The sequence below is a fragment of the Leptonotus elevatus genome, chromosome 13 (assembly GCF_054856555.1).
Source record: "Leptonotus elevatus isolate MCC_2025b chromosome 13, RoL_Lele_1.0, whole genome shotgun sequence".
Lineage (NCBI taxonomy): Eukaryota > Metazoa > Chordata > Actinopteri > Syngnathiformes > Syngnathidae > Leptonotus > Leptonotus elevatus.
The window spans coordinates 9,201,994-9,221,308 of NC_141251.1; the positions used below are offsets into that span (position 1 = coordinate 9,201,994).

Sequence of the window (19,315 nt, forward strand, 5' to 3'; positions counted from 1 at the left end):
GGCCGGGCCATTCTGGAACCGGGAATGGAAAAGTGCCTTTAGAGTGCTATAAGTGTCCCAATTTCTGTTTTGAACTGAAACTCATACACACAGACACAAATACCATTTCCACTTAATGTGCACATAAAATTGCTGAGATCTTCAAAGTGATAATATATACTTTAGCTGGTAGCCAAGTTCTGTTCCCATTACCATTAGGTAGGATATATGTAAATGCATCTCATTCATATGTCATGTCGTTCATTCAATTTCAGCTGAATATTTATCATCCCCATCCACCATCTACGTATTTTTGTAAATGGGTTTACTGGGCACTGTGGTTTTCTGCCAACAATGTTAGGTTAATTGAAGACTTTAATTTGGTCAAAGATGAATATGAGCCGCCATGGATGTTTGTCTACCTATGCCCTGTAATTTCCTGGCGACCAATCAGGTGTATTCGACTCACCCCACAAACTCAGTTGAGAAAGGCTGCAGCTTACCCGTGGCCTTGAACAAGATAAGCTGTAGAAAATGAACTAACCTATTTAAAATTAGGATAAGGCTTACACACACATAAGACACGCAGGAAATATGTTCGCAAGGGACCGAGAGAAGAAACACAAATCCTCTCCCTCCCACAAGGCTGTAATCACAATTTAGTAATTGACATTCACAGATAAGCAAGCACTCCCAGATGCCAGTTAATAGCTGCAAGAATCAGCAAGCTCCAGCTTCCCCTTTTTTCATGCACCTGGATAATCACTGCCATAAAGCAAAATCCGTCTGCAAAATCCCAAAGCAATGCTGCCGTGGTTCTGTAAGTATATGTCAAATTTGAGTCCATCACATGCACAGTGCATTCATCCACCTTCAATGAACTTATTAACTGCCAGACGTTTTCAGAGCATTTTCACTAATCCTCCAAGACCACACAGAATAGTGTGTTCTATGACTATGTAAATACCATTTCTCTCAAAATAAAGAATACTCTCTCTTCATTCACCTGGAAAAAATGACATATACCTGTTTTTTTAGTAATCATCAGCACTACAGAATAGAGGTTGGTTTCACCAAACACAGCTGTTTCTGAGAAAATGACTAGTTAAGCAGAACAGAACCTTCCAAAAAAAAAAATAATAATCCTGAGTAAAGGGCTTTTAATGACAAAATAATTTATTTGCAGATATACAACAATGAACTGTGCCATCAGTGACACTGACTTACTACCATAAATCTAAATATCATTCGTTGTTGTTGTTGCATGTTTGACGTCTTGATTATTGCTATCCCATGATCTGGATTGGCTTCGTGAGATAGGCCCCACAGTCCTTTCAAGGACAGGACAGATTTTATTTGAGAATATCAAATGTATGGCACTTAGCTTTGATACGGTATCATTTGCGGTGTGTCTGCATGTTCGTATGACATACATAACTGAAGAGATGTTGCGTTTTTAGACCATGCCAGGGTGTGTTTGTGTGCCATTGCTTCATTGGTCCCAGAAGATTCTTTCAAAAGCAGCAGCCAATGCACTGATGAGCGGACGATGACAGACATTGTGTGTCTGTGTATATTACCTTAGCCTGCTGTGTCTTGTTGGAGGAGGGAAGAGGGTTGGAGACCATTGGTCCAAAGATGTCCACTTGATCACCTTTTCCGAGACCATCTGGAGTATCTTGAGAGAGGGAAGAAAATGGTTTTTTATACATTTACCTATGAAAAACACCGATAGATTTCATTCTAAAATCAAATTCAAGTCCTGAATTTTTGGGGTTGAATACAATAAGGTGGCTATTTGCATGTGATCACAAAATCTTAAAAGAAAAGAGGTATTCCAAAACAATTTACAAACTAAATAATCAGAACTTTTCTGGCATGTGCTATGCTACTTTCTTTGTGCACAACAAGAGACAATCTCTAGTAGGGATGCACGATAATGCTATTTTCAACAGATACCGATAAACCAATAATTTAGAAAGTGCTGATGTCGATAACCTATAAGTAAGTCGATAATTGTTTGCAAGAAAACTTGAATAGAAATATACTTTGGAGTCTAACATGGACAAATATATGTAAACATTGTGTAAAACACCATGAAGCTGAATTTTATTGATATCTCTGCTTCAAAGAAAACCAGTAACTCATTTTGAGTTTGCCAAAACAAAACAATCATGTTTAAAAAATGCAAAAATTTCTTTATTATCTGGTTTATCTGTAGATGACAAATTGGTCGATAATTGCCGATAATTATCGGCCACCGATATTATCGTGCATCCCTAATCTCTAATATCTCAAAACAAGACCCCCCCCCCCAAAAAAAAGGCAAAAAAAAGTGATAAACGTAGACCAGTACTTTAATCATTTGAGCAGAATATGCCATAATCAAACAGTTTCCATCCTGAAAATATTAAGCTATTATAAAATCAAAACATTAGGAAAGTAGTATTTCACTGGTGTATTGAAATATTTTTGCTTTTATTTCTAAAAAGATGAATCCAAGTTCATATTTCATTTTGGTATTGGCCCCTTTTTGCCTCACACACTGAGGCACCTTGAAGGCAGGAGTTGATGTCATTTTCACTGAAGAGGTGATTTATGTTGACACCTGAGTGGAATATTAAAATACAGACTTCCATTGACTAAAATAGGGTATACTGATGATTTTACAGCCCTGGTAAGGGTTGAATTAATTGATTATGATAATTGTCTTCCTCGTGGCATGATTATAAGATTAGAACTCACTCATGAACTGTCTGTAATTGCAGAGTTGGAGGGGAACACAAGGTACAACACTCCCATTCTTCCAGACATTGGCCTACAATTAAGTTATACATGCAAAATAGAAGCTATGATCTCTTCATATTAATTCATTCACTGTCGGCCCGGTTAAAATGGATCTTTGTCGTCTATAGTCGTCATTGGCACTGAATGAGTTAATCTAATAGCTAAAAGTGAAGGCTTGGGGGAGGGGCGTGATCTTTCAAAGAATGCATCCTTGTAGAAGAAACGTGTAACAATCATGCAACAATCAGTGGCCAAATCTCAAAAGTTTTTTTTGTTTTTTTTTTTAAATACATCTTCAAACCTTATCGTAAAAGAAGTGTTTCAAAATGACTTTAGTTCTCAGAGTGATTACTTAAACTAACATGATTGCTGGGCTTCTAATAAGAGTGCATTTCTAAGCAGCAAAAGACTTATTGATTATGTGTGAAATCGCATACTCTCAACATGGCTGTGAAACACGTTCACGTTCCACATTTTACTATATCGCTAACACTACTTGTGAATGGAACTTTCTGTATGCTTTCTGGTTGGCATTTATTTTTTTTTGCTTGGCTTTAAGGTCAACAAACACGGAGCAAGAAATTCTTAGCTTAACTGAGATGAAGCTCGAATGTGTGCTCAAAATGTCACAGGCTTGAATTGAACATGTGACACACACTGAATGTCATCTCCTCTGAGCATTGTATCGCTACAGATATTCTGGTATTCTGATATTTTCACATGCATTACAAAATAGGCGGTCTCTAAAAAACATCGTTGAGGAACCAGTAATACTTTTTCCCTTGTACGTAGTCCTCAAATCATCTTGATTTGAACATTTACTTTAGCGATGTCAGAAATGGGTGAAGAGCAATAGATGTATCGTAATCAATATTTTTAAAAACGTTATCTCTGCTAGATAGTAGCATAAAGCCAGACCAACAGTAGAACATTATATATATCAACAATCGTATATTGTCAAAACCAAAATGCGTCATGCCACTTATTTTCATCTGGTGGGTGGGTATCTTTAAACAGGAAATTACGGAGAAAATGAATCTATAAATTTGGTCAGTTTGCTATGATTTTTTTTCCTTCTTCTTAAACTTATAGCGTATGTAAAGTGTAAACTGCAACAATACTAAATGTACATTAACACCTTTATCAATCAAGCAAACCATGTTGTTTTCCAATCCGATTTGTGGAACAGACTTCTCTGACATACTTGGTCATAATGAAATATAGCTACTTGAGCTTAGCTGTATTGCCACCTGTAGCTAATATTATTATGTTTACGGGGGGGGGGGGTAGTGGAGTAGCAGAAAATGGTGTAGAATTATAATTAAATACTTGCCTGGTCAGTGACTAATCCACTCATTGGTATGGGACCATCAAACTTGAAAGGTTCGCATGGTGCGCACCTCCTTAGATATTATTGAGGCACGTTTGGGTTAATCATCAATCATGAACAAGAGCTCTCGACAGTACACGACTCATGTATCCTGACTGCATTCAAATGTTCTCGAATGGCAGACATGAATCAGCGACAAATGACAGCAATCTTAATCGAGAACTGTAATTACTTCTTTTGACATATAGGGTTCAATTAGCATATCTGTTTGTCCCAATATTATAATATGGAAATGTACTCGTGAAAGAGTGAGAGGGTTTCTCATGTCTTACCCAGGCCCAAAAGGTCCACAGCTGCCTCTTGACTTTTCTTGGGACTGGCTCTAGACTCCGACTGCGTACAACAACAACAACAAAAAAGCCTATAAAAGAATGCCTAACATCTACAATTACATTAAATATTGTTTGATAGCACAGCACAGAAAAAGAGAAAAGCAGATTCAACGTGGGAAAAGTGGAAAAACACATGAATAAGGAAGAAACCAAAGGTAAGACATTGATACAGTTATCACAGAGAAAACTGATGTGGGAGAGTGTAACAAGCGTAACAAGGTGACTGCATGGGATTTAAGAGCTCTACAGTGCTGCTAACAAACCCAATTTCCCCTCCAACTAAAGATCAATGGGTTACATTACACTCAATACCTTCCCAATTCCAGGCAATGAAAACAATTACAGTGTCTACGCCTGATCAGTAATGCTTTGGCTGGGAATTGAGTGAAGGGACTGCAGAAGCACACAAAATCACAGCTGGAAGCCACCTGGCTAAATGCAGAAAATGGTTGTTTTGCAGGCTCAAATTAGTTCATAATTATAGTAACTTAAGTTGCCCAACCCAAACTGAAATTCATATTATCACATTCATAGAACAGCAAATGGTACAGCAACTTAACAACCAAGATGCAATTTTCAGTGGTTTTTTGGGGGGGGGGGGTGGTTGTGTGTTACGATATCTGGTATACTGTTAGACTTAAACGATTACAATGCCTAATGCTACTTTTATATATATATATATATATATATATATATATATATATATATATATATATATATATATATATATATATATATATATATATATATATATATATATATATATATATATATAATTAAATTAAATTAACAAATATTTAAAAAATAAAATAAAAAATGCCTAATGCTACTGAATGTAAAATGGATTAATAATTACAACATCTTAACATAAATATTGATTAAGAGTTTCGTTTGGAAAAAAAAAAGTACTCTGTGAGCAGGATGTAACCCAAGACTGCTTCTTAGCTTTTAAGTCAACATTCACTCTGCTTTCTTGATTCCTTTGGTTTGGCAAGTACTGTCCATCAGCAATGCAGTCAAAGGTCAGCATTTAATTTGGGATATGAACTAAAACAAGTGTTCTCCCTACAAATCATTATAAAAGATATAATATATGATTTTCGGATTCATGTACTGGTTACGGAATAGCTTACTATAAAAAGACAGGAAAAGTACATAAGGAAGGAAATACATCGAATGTCTACATAGCCATTAGGCACCATATAGTGATACTAAACTGAAAACTGTAGCTATTGTAAGGCAGAAACAGGAAAATCAACACTTTACTATGCATACAAAGATGCATTTCCTGCTGTAAAACCTGCAGCATTTGCATAGATTGGGCTGCAAATCTGTCTACAAGACCACACTGTCTCGTTAGTGTGACACGTTGGGTTTTCCTGCCCCAGAAAGAGTTTTAGAGACACAAACCTCTTGTAATTAGTTATCTGGGGTGACACTGAGTGATGTCGCCAGGAGAAAGTCACTAAGGGACTGCGAGAGGCTGTCAAGGATTTTCTTGGAAGTGGTGAAAAAGGAATTGGAAGGGAGGTGAGAAATCGATAGCGCTTCACCTGAACATGTGAATCGAGTCTTATTTGATGGTGAGGTGCTGCATGCTGGCTTTAGAGTGGAAAGCAATCCTTGAAATATCGTCTGTCACATCTGATTGTTATAACATCCACACCAGACAAACATGTTCACACATCTGTCACACTTAACAGGGTAGGGTGTTTTTATGCCTGAGTTACACAACAGGAGTTTCAAATTCGTTTTTTTGTTTTTTTGTTTTGCTTCAATAATTAGGATGGGGTTTTCGAAAACATTCCAGGAATGGTAATGTGGCTCATAAATATTTATAAAGCACACAAAACTGGACCTAAGATCCACAGGGTTCCTGTGGCATCCCAATTCCATCAAACTAAGAGATGGTACTTTTATATAACAAGGGCTCTCAGAGAGCATAGACCATTCGCCAAAGCTTAATCTTTTTTCTCCTGCGAAATCAGTGAGGGAACAGATGTTATCTAGGATACGAATATCTTAAAAACAAGGTTTTATCCAGCTATTGAAATTAACTATCATGTGTTAAAATTCGTTATTAGCTCTATTGCATTGTTGTCTAATGTGTAATCTCTATGAAACTAAATTTAAGATGAAAGTGGACATAACATGGAAAATTGGAATATTATTAAATAGGCAGCGGTGGCCGATTTAAGTTGTGTTAGATTGATAATTAGTTTAGCTAGCAGTGAAAGCTTCCGATAAGCAGCACATACTTGCTTAGTCAAGTTGTTGAACCATGTGGAGGTGTGGGTGCGGTGAGTGTTTGTATTTGTGGATGAGTCCATGCGCTACAGAAACATGACATGCTGCCGCAATGAGTTTAAAAAATGTCATGATGTAATGAAAGCTGGATTTGCCATTGGCCCTGCAGTATATGGGGAAGGGTAAAGGCTGGTATTTTGACCAGTTCTCAACTGTGAAAAATACCTCTTTCAAAACTTCACAACAATATCAATTTTGGTTTGCCACGAATTATATCTGTTTGGGGATTCTTTGTAAAAACTGTCCGGGGCCGCAAGCTCGCAAATAAACCAACCAAAAAACTGACAAAATCACATAGGTGATATATGTACCTGTAAACTAAGAAGAGGCACGGGGGGGCTGATGGCAAAAATGACAGGAGATCATGCTCACACATGAAACTAAATTACATAAAGAGGAAAGCACACGTCAAAAGGAAAATGGCAGACTAAGTGCAGACTGGGAAATGGCATTTGGAACTTGTGGATCCCTGGCAGCCACTGCAGCTGCTAAAAAGCTTCAATAAGGGAAAGTGGATGTAATGGCACGTAAAATTGTAATGAAAAATACCCAATTGTTTGGTTTTCATTATAAAATTCAAAGGGCAAAACTGTCATACCTCCTACTATACAACAACCTGCTGTCACCACCTTCCAGGCGCGTGTTTGTTAAATAATTTATACTCTAATATTCCGGCCTGATTACAATCTGATTCATCTCAGCATATCAGACTCCATCAGGGTTTGTTTTTTTCTCCTTTTGCCCTACCACAATGCATAACCAAATTCTTCATCTCAGGAAAGACGTGACACCATAGGATACACGAAATGGCAACGTATTAAAATTAATTCACTCTTAGGACCCGGTTTTCATAAACGATTGCATCTGGACTCCCAAAACACTGATTCCGTGTGGACTAAAGTATAGAAATGATAAAAATCGGAATCATAATTATTTGCCAAGTATGTAAAAATACATAAGGAATTTGTCAGTCACAAATTGTCAGAAAAAAAAAACACAGCAATGACCAACAGAGGGAGACAAAACGGGAAGCCTGGTGGTTCACTAAATAGCGCCGTGAGTTTCTTAGATGGGGGGATAAGACATGATGAAGGAGGGAGGGGAAAAATAAACAAGCAAACAAAAACCTTTTTGCATACACTTAAGCTAATTTCAATGTACACATGGTTTAAGAAATTATTATTATTTTTTTTTATTTAATTACAAAGAGAGAAAAATGTTTTATTAAGATGAGAAGATGCAGCTTTTTCACAAATAGCTGCATGTGTGACCCCCCACCACCCCCCTCCCATACACACACACACACACACAAACAAATATGTATTGAACTCAAATGAGTAACACTGTCCTTCGTGTATAAAGTACAAGGAGAAGATGAAACAACGGTCTGATTGTTGGAGGAAAACAATGACTCGGGGAAGAGCAAACAACAATGAGTGGGGGTAGAAAAACAAATAATAATAGGAGAGGAGTGGGAGAGGAGGGTTGCCAATTGGCGAGAAGGGAGAGCAAGTGGCCAAAGGGAGATGAATACAAAAGGGGCAGGAAATAGAGGAAGTAAAAGAGGGGGGGTACGAGGGCATTTGAGGGACATAAAACAGAGAATGCAGCAAATGTGTAAGTGGGCACTGTCCCCATTAGGTATTCTGTAAGGGCTTGCAACTATGTGAACAGTCCTTACACAGTGTGTCGCACCATCCTTTAAGGTAGCATGCTCTTGACACTTTGGGAGAATGCCACATTCACATGCTGGAGGGACAATTTCCCTGCTTTTCCAAAAGCTGTATAATCCATTCAGAGGGAATGCGACTACACTCCATTAACTCACTCACTCCCAATCATTTTCACTGAAGCAAGCCCCTTCGCTCATGTCTGTTTTACTGGATTTTGGCTGATTTTGCAAAGCCCACAGAATATTGTATTCTATTGCTATAAAAACATGGAACCTACCAAAAGAAAGATTAAAGTCTCTTCTTTCATCAGGAAAAAAAAGTATATTTCTATCTGCTTCCGCTTTGCAGCAATTAGTATTAGAATATAGCTAAGTTTGATCATTATTCACAAATCTGTTGAAAACAGTTTGGAAAATAGCTCTTTGGCCCTGGTTGAGCTCTTATACTCTCCTACTGGCCGTTTTTGTAATAACTACCATTGTTTCAAGCATTCTCTTCAGTTCTGAGGCTGCATCAAAGCCTTCTGTATGCTCTAGCATAAAATAACACAACAAAACGTATGAATACGTCTTTGGGAGCATGGTAATATTTAAAATAGAACATGTTTACACGTATTTGGGAGCAAATGAGTTAACAGCAATATTGTGCAATCTTAATCTCTGCGAAAGGAGCCTTTTTATGACCTTACATGTATTTTTGTAGACAGTTCTGGGAGACAGTAAACTGATCATAGGTATTGTATGAATGGATTATCAGCTCCTTGGATGGACTGATTTGAGCAGTACAATAGTATAGATCGCAACTAATGCTGTATTCGCCATGACAAAGTCTTGATCTGGTGGTCCTTCATACACACATTTATAGGCCGAGATGTGTGGCAAGCGCCATTGACCTCAGATTTGAAAAACATTGTCAGTGCAGAAGGCAGCCATATTTTTACTGGGATAAGTGGATAACCTTGTACGTGGCCTTATTTTATGCGTCCTTTGCAAAGATCAATCTGCCCGACTCCAGCCTTGTTGAAGCAAATTTCACAGTGGCACTGGGTATGAGTAATTGCGGCTCATAAGCCTCTCAAAATCTCTTTCTAACCATTAGATGACCAGGTTATGGACAAAGCTGAAAATTTGACTCATCAGCGAAGAATACTTTACCCTATGGTCTAATCCTTAAGGTCTATTATAAAATCTTAGCCAGGCTGTTTTTTTGCTTCTTATTGACAAAGGTTTTGTTTTTTCCCTAGCTTTACATGACTTGAGTCAAGGCTGAAAAACAAGCCAAACTATGAGGAATGTTTTTTTTTTCCTGCAGCACAATGCTCTACACTATGCTAGGTTGATCAATATGTGAGTGAAGGACTACCAGATCAAGATGTTGTCATTATCACCCCAGTTTCCAGCCCTGAATGATCACAAGCCATTACAAAAAAAAAAAAGATGAGCTATTTTGAATTCATGTACCAGAAAGGCATTAAATCAGCCAACAGAAAAATGGGAGACAGGTGAAGGGCATGTATAGATATGATCGCAAATCAGTGATATTCCAAGTTTAATCAATTCCATGACCACACTCATAACTCAAACTATTTGTATCTCAAATCATCTTTCCAATGTGAAATGAATGGAAATGCCATTAGTCTGTTCCAGTCCTCCACACAAAACATTAAAAATAAAACTTAGATTTTTATAAGGAAAAATAACACTATATTGTGCTTTATATAAACTGATTTTACTCTTTGAGAGTGGTTCTCGCTTTTGTCTTCTTTTTTTTAAACCATCATTTGAAGGCAAATCGTGCAAGCTACAATAAATGTACCTCTCTGACAGCGTCAAACGTTTGCAGTAGTTTTTGTAAAAGTGGGGTTTCTGATACTTGTCATGTATCTCATTAGATTGAGCAAGTATATAAAGAGTCTATTGCCATGTCTTCATGTGTATGCTGTGTATATAACGTGACTTTGTTGAGATTTGGTGATTGATATTGGACTTTTACTGGTATTTATAGGGGTTGCAGCGTTGACAGCAACAGCACAGCGTTACAATCTGGATGAGAGGCTGCAGAGAGCGGATCACCTTTGTTTGCTGACAGCTGCCGTACTAACACCATGAAAGAGAATAATAAATCTGCCACTGGCTAGATGAGTCAATAATATTAAAGACAGACAGCTATAGTGAAGTTTGAAACAAAATGGCAGGGAAATGAAATCGTGACTGGAGAAGGAAAAGACAAAAGGTGATGCAGGGTTATAGGAGAAGAAAGTTGCTTATCAAGTGACATTGATGAGAGATGGACATTGAGTGCGGAGAGGGGGAGGGGATAAACAATGAGGATGACAAGCAAGAAAAAAATGAAAGAAAATCGATATAGCAGGTGGAGATGATGACAAAAGGGTGAGGTGGAAGGAAGTAATGACAAAAGCAATGCTGATGAAATTAAGACATGGAAAAATGTGTGCTGGATTGTTGCTGTTCGACACCATTCGCCGTTGACTCAGACTCAGCTGGGCAATCTCATGCACGCACGCACACACACACACAATATCTGAGTTGCCACATGATGCAAGCATAATTCGTATTTTCACATACCTGTACATATACTCACAGACATACAAATCGAATTTGTTCAGATTTTTCAAAATAGGTTATCCCACATGGAAATAATGGAAATTGAAAGTAAAAAAAAAATATATATATATATCTTTAAAATATGTTCTATGCACCCCCACTAGTCTAAACATGGCATTTTGATTAATATTGTGCTTGAGAAATATGAATTAAGTGGCTATATCCACCCAATTTTATCCAGCCGTTTTAAATGCAGCAAGTGGCAAAATGGCCACCCCCCCCCCGAGATGAATAAAAATGTGTGGATTTCGCTGCAGACTAGTAGGGCCGCAAGTAACATATTATTGTCAAGAAATTGTTTGAGTTGACGTCCCTTTTAATGTTACATGATCATCATCATCATCACTCAGTGCTGCTTCTGCCCACCCATCCCGATGTCGACTGGTGGTCGACTTGGGGCTCGGTGTTGTTATTGTTGGAGAGAAGATGCAAACTCTACGCAGAAACGTCAAAGACTGAAATCAAACTTAGAACCACCTTGCTGAGCACCAGCTGTTCTCACCACATGCTCCATCGTGCTGCCCGGGCTCCGAAATGATGAAATGTGTGTGTGGGGGGGGGGCATACAGCCATATGAAGAAAGTTGTAAAAATATGTGTTAAACATGGTGAATGAAAAATAATCAAATTCAGAGGTGTCTCTTAAAAATATCTGTAATGCAAAATAATTGGGGAAATGTCTTCATGGTAGAACTTCCTATAAAATTCATCATGCTGTCAAAGGCACTCACTCCCTTCTTACTTGGATTCACCACCATCTCTCATCCTTCATTTGTCCCACCTATCTCTGTCATTATCTTCTTTTCTTTCCCTCCTCTCCTCTCTTTACAGACACTAAATCACTGTCATCCCATTAGACTGATGGCATATGTTGTCTTTTTCTTTCAGATCATGAATAAATTACCGAAAGAGAACCAGACACTGTTCCACTTCATGAAAGGCACTTGTTTTTGTTAGATACGAAGGAGAGTGATTGTGGATGAGATTGAGGGTATTGTGAGTCTCTGTTCATTCAACACATGAGGATGACGGCAGTGTTTTTAGGGGTGCAATGGCCAAATACATTTTTGACCGGCCAGTGCTAGATTGATGGTGCAAGCAGCAATCTGTGACTCCTAACATCGCACAGCCCCCCCCCCCCCCCCCCCCACAGCAGTGCTCTTTGAGGTCTAGCAGTCAGGGGGATCGATAGCTTCGCCACAATGAGGCTAATCAATACAATGGATTTGTACTGCTGAAGGAGGAGAGCCAATCACGCCTCCCAGGAAAGAGACACAAGCACAACGCAGACACAATCATAAATACACATATGCACCCTCCAACAGGCACGATCCCCTGCTGTTATGTGGGAGAGCATACATGCCATTGAGAATGTTAAATCTCAGCATTTTAAACGGAAGAAACCATATCCAGATTGTATTGTATTTGTTACAAAACAGATACATAATAATATGATAGATTGATGATGTTTTTGATTGGTTTGAGTCTGTCAGTCCACGTGACAACTGAACAATTCAACATTTTGATACCTATTTGTGATTCTTATATACTATTACTTCGAATATTTAATGTAGTATGTCAAAAGTTGGAAATCTAAAATAAAGAAAGGTTTAGCAAATGTATTGTTAACATTTGTCCAAATATGTTTTAACAGACCATACATCATCTTACTGGTGCACAACATGTCAAGGAGTAATGACATCGAATCCCAGCAGCTCAGTCCAAAGTCTTACTTTAACTTGAAAACAACCCACGGCAGCATAATACCAGAGAAGTGAGTCAAGAGATATTTAGTTTGTGGGGAACAGTTGACATAAAATTTCACCCAGGCATCAAGAAATGTCTGGGTACATAAAACGTTTTATTAGAAATGCTGGATTGGAAGTGAGAGAAGGATCGCAAAGATTGTTTATTTATTTTCATTGTTTTACAACTACAGTCAGGTTGATGAATATGGTTAACATGGATGCAAAATCAAATAAGAATGGATTTTTTCACATCTTTTTAACAAATCAAAAAGCCTGAATGGGTAATTTTGTATTTGGTTCTGCTATGTGAATTGATTGGAGGACTTAGCTTATGAATATTTCATTTAAAATGGCTCAGTAGTCAGTATTATTTGCTAATGTTTTCCATTGAAATTGCTTTCATGCTTCAGCAAATTGCTTGTTTCAATGAGGAGGCATACCATAATATGAATGTCCTTGCGATGAAAAACTCTAAAATTACTTAAGACAGACCCTTTAGGAAACATGTAAAAATGGTTTTGTAATGAAAAGAAAAATATATCACAAAGTTTATTAAAAAAGCATATGTGTCTGTCCCACAAAAAAAAAAGAAACAAATAATTAAAGCCATTTAGAGGCCATATGCTCTGCTGGACAACAGTCAAACTAGTTGTACAATGCCAGAAATGCTGACTAAAGTGCTTATGAATAACACATAAGCCAAAGAATAGTTTGCATTCATCGAAAATAATAATTTACTTGATGACATTTATGTTTTTTTTTGTATGTTTCTGAAATATTTTGCAGTCATTTAACAGTAAAGTCTGTCTAAAGTGAAGGCTGACAGTAATTCGACTCCTCAATTAAATTGACATCAGTATTACAGTATTTACATTGATGGGTTTATTCCTCCAAGAACAACGAAATACGAGCACGTACGGCCATAAAGAATTTTGGAAGTATGGTCAGAGATACTGTACTAAAGTCAGCAGCACTGAGCTTCCAATATCTGTTCAATCTAAAATAAGTTTTTTGTCATGGGGATGAAAGAGAAAAAAAAATGAGGAAGGTTCCATCACATACAGTTAAAGTTGAGCAAAATGATCTTTTGGGCAATATAAGCAGAGCTATGATGACTGATTTTTCAAATGAAAGCATACTGTACATGAAAGTAGTTAGAGAACTATTTTGCAAGCCATCAACAGTAATTATAATCATTACTGTGAACATCTGGCCGGATGCCTGTGATGGGATTCACAACTGGGAAAAAATTTATATTTCTGTTTGTTCAGTTGAAAAGTGAATACAATACAGGGCTGTGGGAATTGTCCTGCATCATGCTAATGAGAGCAAAGCACACAAGAGCTCTCCACTTCACCTGTTTGTGTCAACTAGAATAAAGCCAGGCAGGTGCCACTTTACCACTGAGATGGGAAAGTCCAGGACTTGACTTGGATTTAAGGGTCTGACTCGGAGCAATTTCACAACTTTAAAACCTTCAAAGAAGTCTAAGAAAAGCCCAACCACAGATGAGGTAAGTAATAGTAAACAAGACCTTGTTTGTATTTGTCATCATGAAATTAATACATAACATTAGCATTTGCATATCATTTGATTAGTTGCAGGGGCTCATCAAAAGCACAGTACCTGAACAAGACAAATGCCAACAAACAAATGTGTAAAATATGTCAGCGAGGCAACATCTCTTGGGATTCAAATATAAATAAATAAAATGCAGCTAGTATATGAAATGAATGCTAAGGAGTTGGATTGGCATAGCCTACGTTTCTGCAAGCTGCAGTATCTGATCATACAACACCACACATGAAGATACTGTGTAACAGTTACACAATATGCAGCAGCACCCACACAACTGAGAGCTGCATTGCTCCCTTGTTGCTTTCCCCACCATAGAAATATGCCCATGACCTAGAAACACATATTCGCTCCTTAATCTACATCTTAAGACTTGCTTGTGAGGAAAAACAATATTGTTGTAATAAAGACCAAAGATAACCCAAGTAAACATAAAATGCAGTTTATAAATAGTAATTAGATTTATTGAGCGGGGAAAAAAAGCTATTCAAAGCTACATGATCCTGAGTGGAAAAAGTAGTAGCCGGCGCCCCTTTTGTTAAATCATGAATTTACTGTGGCTAATCACATTTTTCTGTTTATTTTCACTGACCCCCACTCAAGCCTCTAGACTTGAACAATCAACAAATAACCCAAATAGAACCTTGTGTGACAAAATGAAGTCAGCCAAAAGATCTCAAAAAGCTGCAAGGAAATGCTGTGATCCAAAGAAATTCAAGAACATTGAAAAGAGCAGAAGTAAAGTAATTGAAAACAATCAATCTAAAGGGGGGTCAATCCTACTGCGAATCATGTTGAGTGCCATTACCCACAAATTGAGAAAGCATGGAGCCGTGGTGAACCTTCCCAGGAGTGGCAAGCCTACAGAAATTACCCCAAGAGCACAAAGACGACTCATCCAGGAAGTCACAAAAGAACCCAGGACAACATACAAAGAACTGCTGGCCTCGCTCGCCTCAATTAAGGTCAGTGTTTGTGATTCAACAAACAGGAAGACACTGGGCAAAAATGACATCCTTGGAAGAGCTCCAAGATGAAAACCACTCCTGACCAAAAACAACATCAATGCCCAAAAAAAAAAAAAAAAAAAACTTGCATAAATATTTTAATACCAATTTTTTTCTGACATGATGACATCACAAGATTAATAGAATAGAATTATAGAGGCCAAAGACAAGCCTCGACAATGACAAGAGGTGCTCAAAGTGGTGGCCATTACCTTCCAGACATTTACGTGTACGATGAACGACTGCTTTGGGTAATGTTGCCTTAAGTGTCCAATGGCATTGCTGCACATGCGTCTTCAATTTCATGTCCACCAAAGGTACCCTAAAGGATCTTGTATGTCGCAGGAAACCAATGACTTTGATAGCCCTTAACGAGAAATTGAAAATGCGTGTGCAGCAATCCCGCTGGACATGTACAGTATAACAACTCTGAATGATATATATGCATGTTGAAAAATGGGGGAAACGATGGCAAGATTGTACGTATTGTATTTAAACAGTTAATAAATATGAGTGCAGAGAAATGTAGAGTTTAAATGACTGAGCTTTACAGAAATGTTGCATATGGCTTACAAATGATCACAGGGGTAGACCAAAGTCTCTCTGTGCGACAGTGTTTACCAGCAGATTCCCTTGAGGATCTAGCTTTTGCAGCACAGCGGCAAAATGAGTACACAAGCGTTCATCCTCACTGTTGTCACACATACATTATGTAGAAAAGATCGTCCTGTACAGACACAAAAAGAGCGCTGCTTCATGTTGTTGTGTTTTTGCTACACTTGACAAATTGCACTGTATAAGAAGTATCAGAATTGATCAATTTGCTCTCTACCTCGTCAGTAATTTTCTTAACTTTCTGTCTGTTCGGCAATTTTAATTATCAGAATAAATGAATGAATTCAACTTAAGTTTAAAAGACTAATCCAACAATCATGAATGAAAATGTTAAAATTCTTAAATCTAGGTCACTACAAATTAAGAGGCTGCACGCATTCAGATTTTTTTTTTAGGTTGACACTAATGTGATGAAAGTCGAGTCGGCGTCAAATAGCCACTGATGATGCTGAGAGCTGTAATTAAAAAAAAAAACATCTCACAGGAGGATGGAATGTTTTGAACTAATCTACATTCACTGACAATGGACATCTCATACATCGATTTTACACAGCACATAACCAAGTTAGAACACACGAGCACGGACATGTGTTGTGTCATGTGAATGTATTTCCAGCCAGAGAAAAAAAATAATTTCACTCAGCGTGGATAGCCAGGTAACATATTTGGAAAACTTGCCAGGGAAATCTGTCCTCGTTCTGGGCCGACCACAACGGCGAGGTCAACATTGTGGGAATTTGCGGTCTATGTAAATAATCATGGACTTCTCTGCTGGAATAATTCTTAGCACTTAACTTATTTCACAGAACTGAATTCAAACAAAGACAAAAATGGGCATTTGAAACATTTAACTGGGAGTGTATTTTGGCAGTAGCTGTTGATAATGGGTTTGAATAAGGCTTCTGGGACAGGCAGCCCACCAGGCCCAGCTAGCCCACCCATTAAGAACAAACTCCTTTCTCCCTGTAATAACTTGTATAGTGGTTTTATGTCACAGTTTGGTCTTTGGCCCACATTTAATGTCTGTGTTATCCTCTTTTTTTATTCTTTGCATATTATTTTCAAACTCACTCCATCCAATCATCTCATTTTTGCGATTAATTTATCTCTGTTTTTTGTGCCACTTTGTTTGCTTTTTCATTATTTATGAGATCATATACTTTTCTTTGTGGGTTGCTTATTTTTTGGTTTCTTTCATTCCTCTTACTGACCATTGCCTTGCATTAGTGTCTATAGGCCTGTCCTGTTCAGTTCGCCACTGTACATTTTGGAAGAGTAAACCCCAATCTTCCATGTGCTTCAAAAGTAGGCCCATGGAGACAAGATGTTCATCACTTAATGAGCGATATGACATATTGATCAAAGTGAATTAATGTAAACAATAAAAAAATGCAACAAATAAAAATAATGTGACACACAGCAAGTCTGAAACACATAAGAAACAAAAGTATCTTTGGATGTAGCATTCCATGCTCTATAATGGCATACTGAATTTAAGTACTTCAGTCATAAAATGTTATCAAATGTGGCATTCTGAACCAGTTATCTATAACTGTTACGTTAAAATGAAAATAAACAAACAATTACACTTAAATTCTTTACATTCAACTATAGACAATTTCGAGCAGGGGTCACCAACTCCAATCTGCAAGGGTCCGTATCCTGCATGTTTCAGATGTTTCCCACACTTATATTCAACACACTGAATTTAAATTCAGCTCATCAGCAAGCTCCGCAGAAGCCTTAACGATCCTGGCAGCAAACTAATGACATATAGTATGTCGTTAGTTTGCTGCCGCAACAAGGATTTACTATTTGCAGCACCAAAAGGCGCATTCTACCTTTGGCCACAATGTGACGCGGGATTCTAGTTTAGGTAAGCCATTTTAAACTAAAAATATAAACTTTTCTTAGTTAGTAGAAGCGATAGTTTAGAATTTTTGAACTTGTTCTGCTGCTGTCAACACATTTAGGGAAGGGGAATTTGGGGTACCAGCACGAGCTGTTTTTGTTCTCGGGTTTTGTTAAAAACAATTCCTCCAAGAAATGTGACCTATACCCTTATTGCTGATCTACATATGTATTTTTCTTCCTACGTGATGCATTTTATGACTGGTGGGACTTTTACTCTGGAGCGACGTATAGTCCGAAAAATACGGTAGATGCTAAATATGAAATAATCATTAAAATGTCATGAACATATGGGACATACCAGACCCAAAACCATGTCTGACAAGTTCACCGCAACTTGGCTCATCGGTGGCCATCCACAAACTAATGCAGATCACCTTGGAACTCTATAAATCTCGACCATCCAATAATAATAATAATATTAATAATAATAATAATAATAATAATACATTTTATTGTAAGCCTTTAACCCTTTCTAGACACCCAAGGACACTACATCAATCAAAATCAATAAAACATAATTTACACAAATAAGAATAAAAATGGCATGTAGCATGGCATTCATTGAAATTAGTTTGCACGTGCTGTGCTTCTGAGCTCACTGCAGGCCAAAATACAGCTTTATGCATGACTGCAAACCTCTGGAGGACCTAGTATTGAGCGCTTCTTGGGACTCCAGAGACACCGCAAGCTTCAAAATACCTGCTTGCTACTCATCAGTGGCTTTTTGACAGCTGCTCTCTATATGATGTATATGTCTGACAGAAACTTTTACTTAATACTCCTTTATTTGAGAGAAAAAAATGCTGTCCAAATTAAAGACAGTTTTTTTTTTTTAACAGTTTAAATGATTTTCTTGAAAGTTTTCACCTCTTTTGCAAAGCACTGCAGTATTTTACACACCATTCATTAGCAAAAATATACTTTTTCCACAGTTATGCATGAAAACTGTGACTTGCTTAATAATGTGTGTGTGGGGGGGGGGGGTTATTTTAATTAGGCTCAGCTGGAAAACAATCATCAAAATCTGTCCAAATTCATATCAGTAATCTAAAACACACAAAAAACAACATGTTGGGGGGAAACTAAATTTACAAAAAATGTATTCCACATAAATTCTACATGCATAATAATTTTATAATAATAGTGCGATTATAAGAAATAAGCTGATATTCACATGATTGTCATGCAGATTTGAATATGCGAACAATCGTTGCATACAAATCGTAGGAATTGAATTTTACTCAGAATTAATAATCTATCTATCCATCTATCCATCCATCCATCCATAAATAGTATTGCAGTTAATGTTAATGAAAATGTTCTATTAACTGTCAGAAGTTCAGAAAGAAAAGCTGTAGCCCAGTA

At 37.5% G+C, this 19,315-nt stretch overlaps 1 protein-coding gene across 2 annotated transcripts in view; it reads right to left on the minus strand.

Annotated features, from left to right (window-relative positions):
- The window catches only part of LOC147163724 (stromal membrane-associated protein 1-like), a 47,269-nt gene that overhangs the window by 12,029 nt on the left and 15,925 nt on the right, over positions 1-19,315 (minus strand). For both annotated transcript variants that reach the window (XM_086093507.1, XM_086093506.1), the window contains 2 exons: positions 4,429-4,489; positions 1,560-1,657 (listed from right to left, as the gene is read on the minus strand). In XM_086093507.1, coding sequence (XP_085949633.1) covers positions 1,560-1,657; positions 4,429-4,489 — 159 coding nt within the window. The remainder of the gene's footprint in view (positions 1-1,559; positions 1,658-4,428; positions 4,490-19,315) is intronic.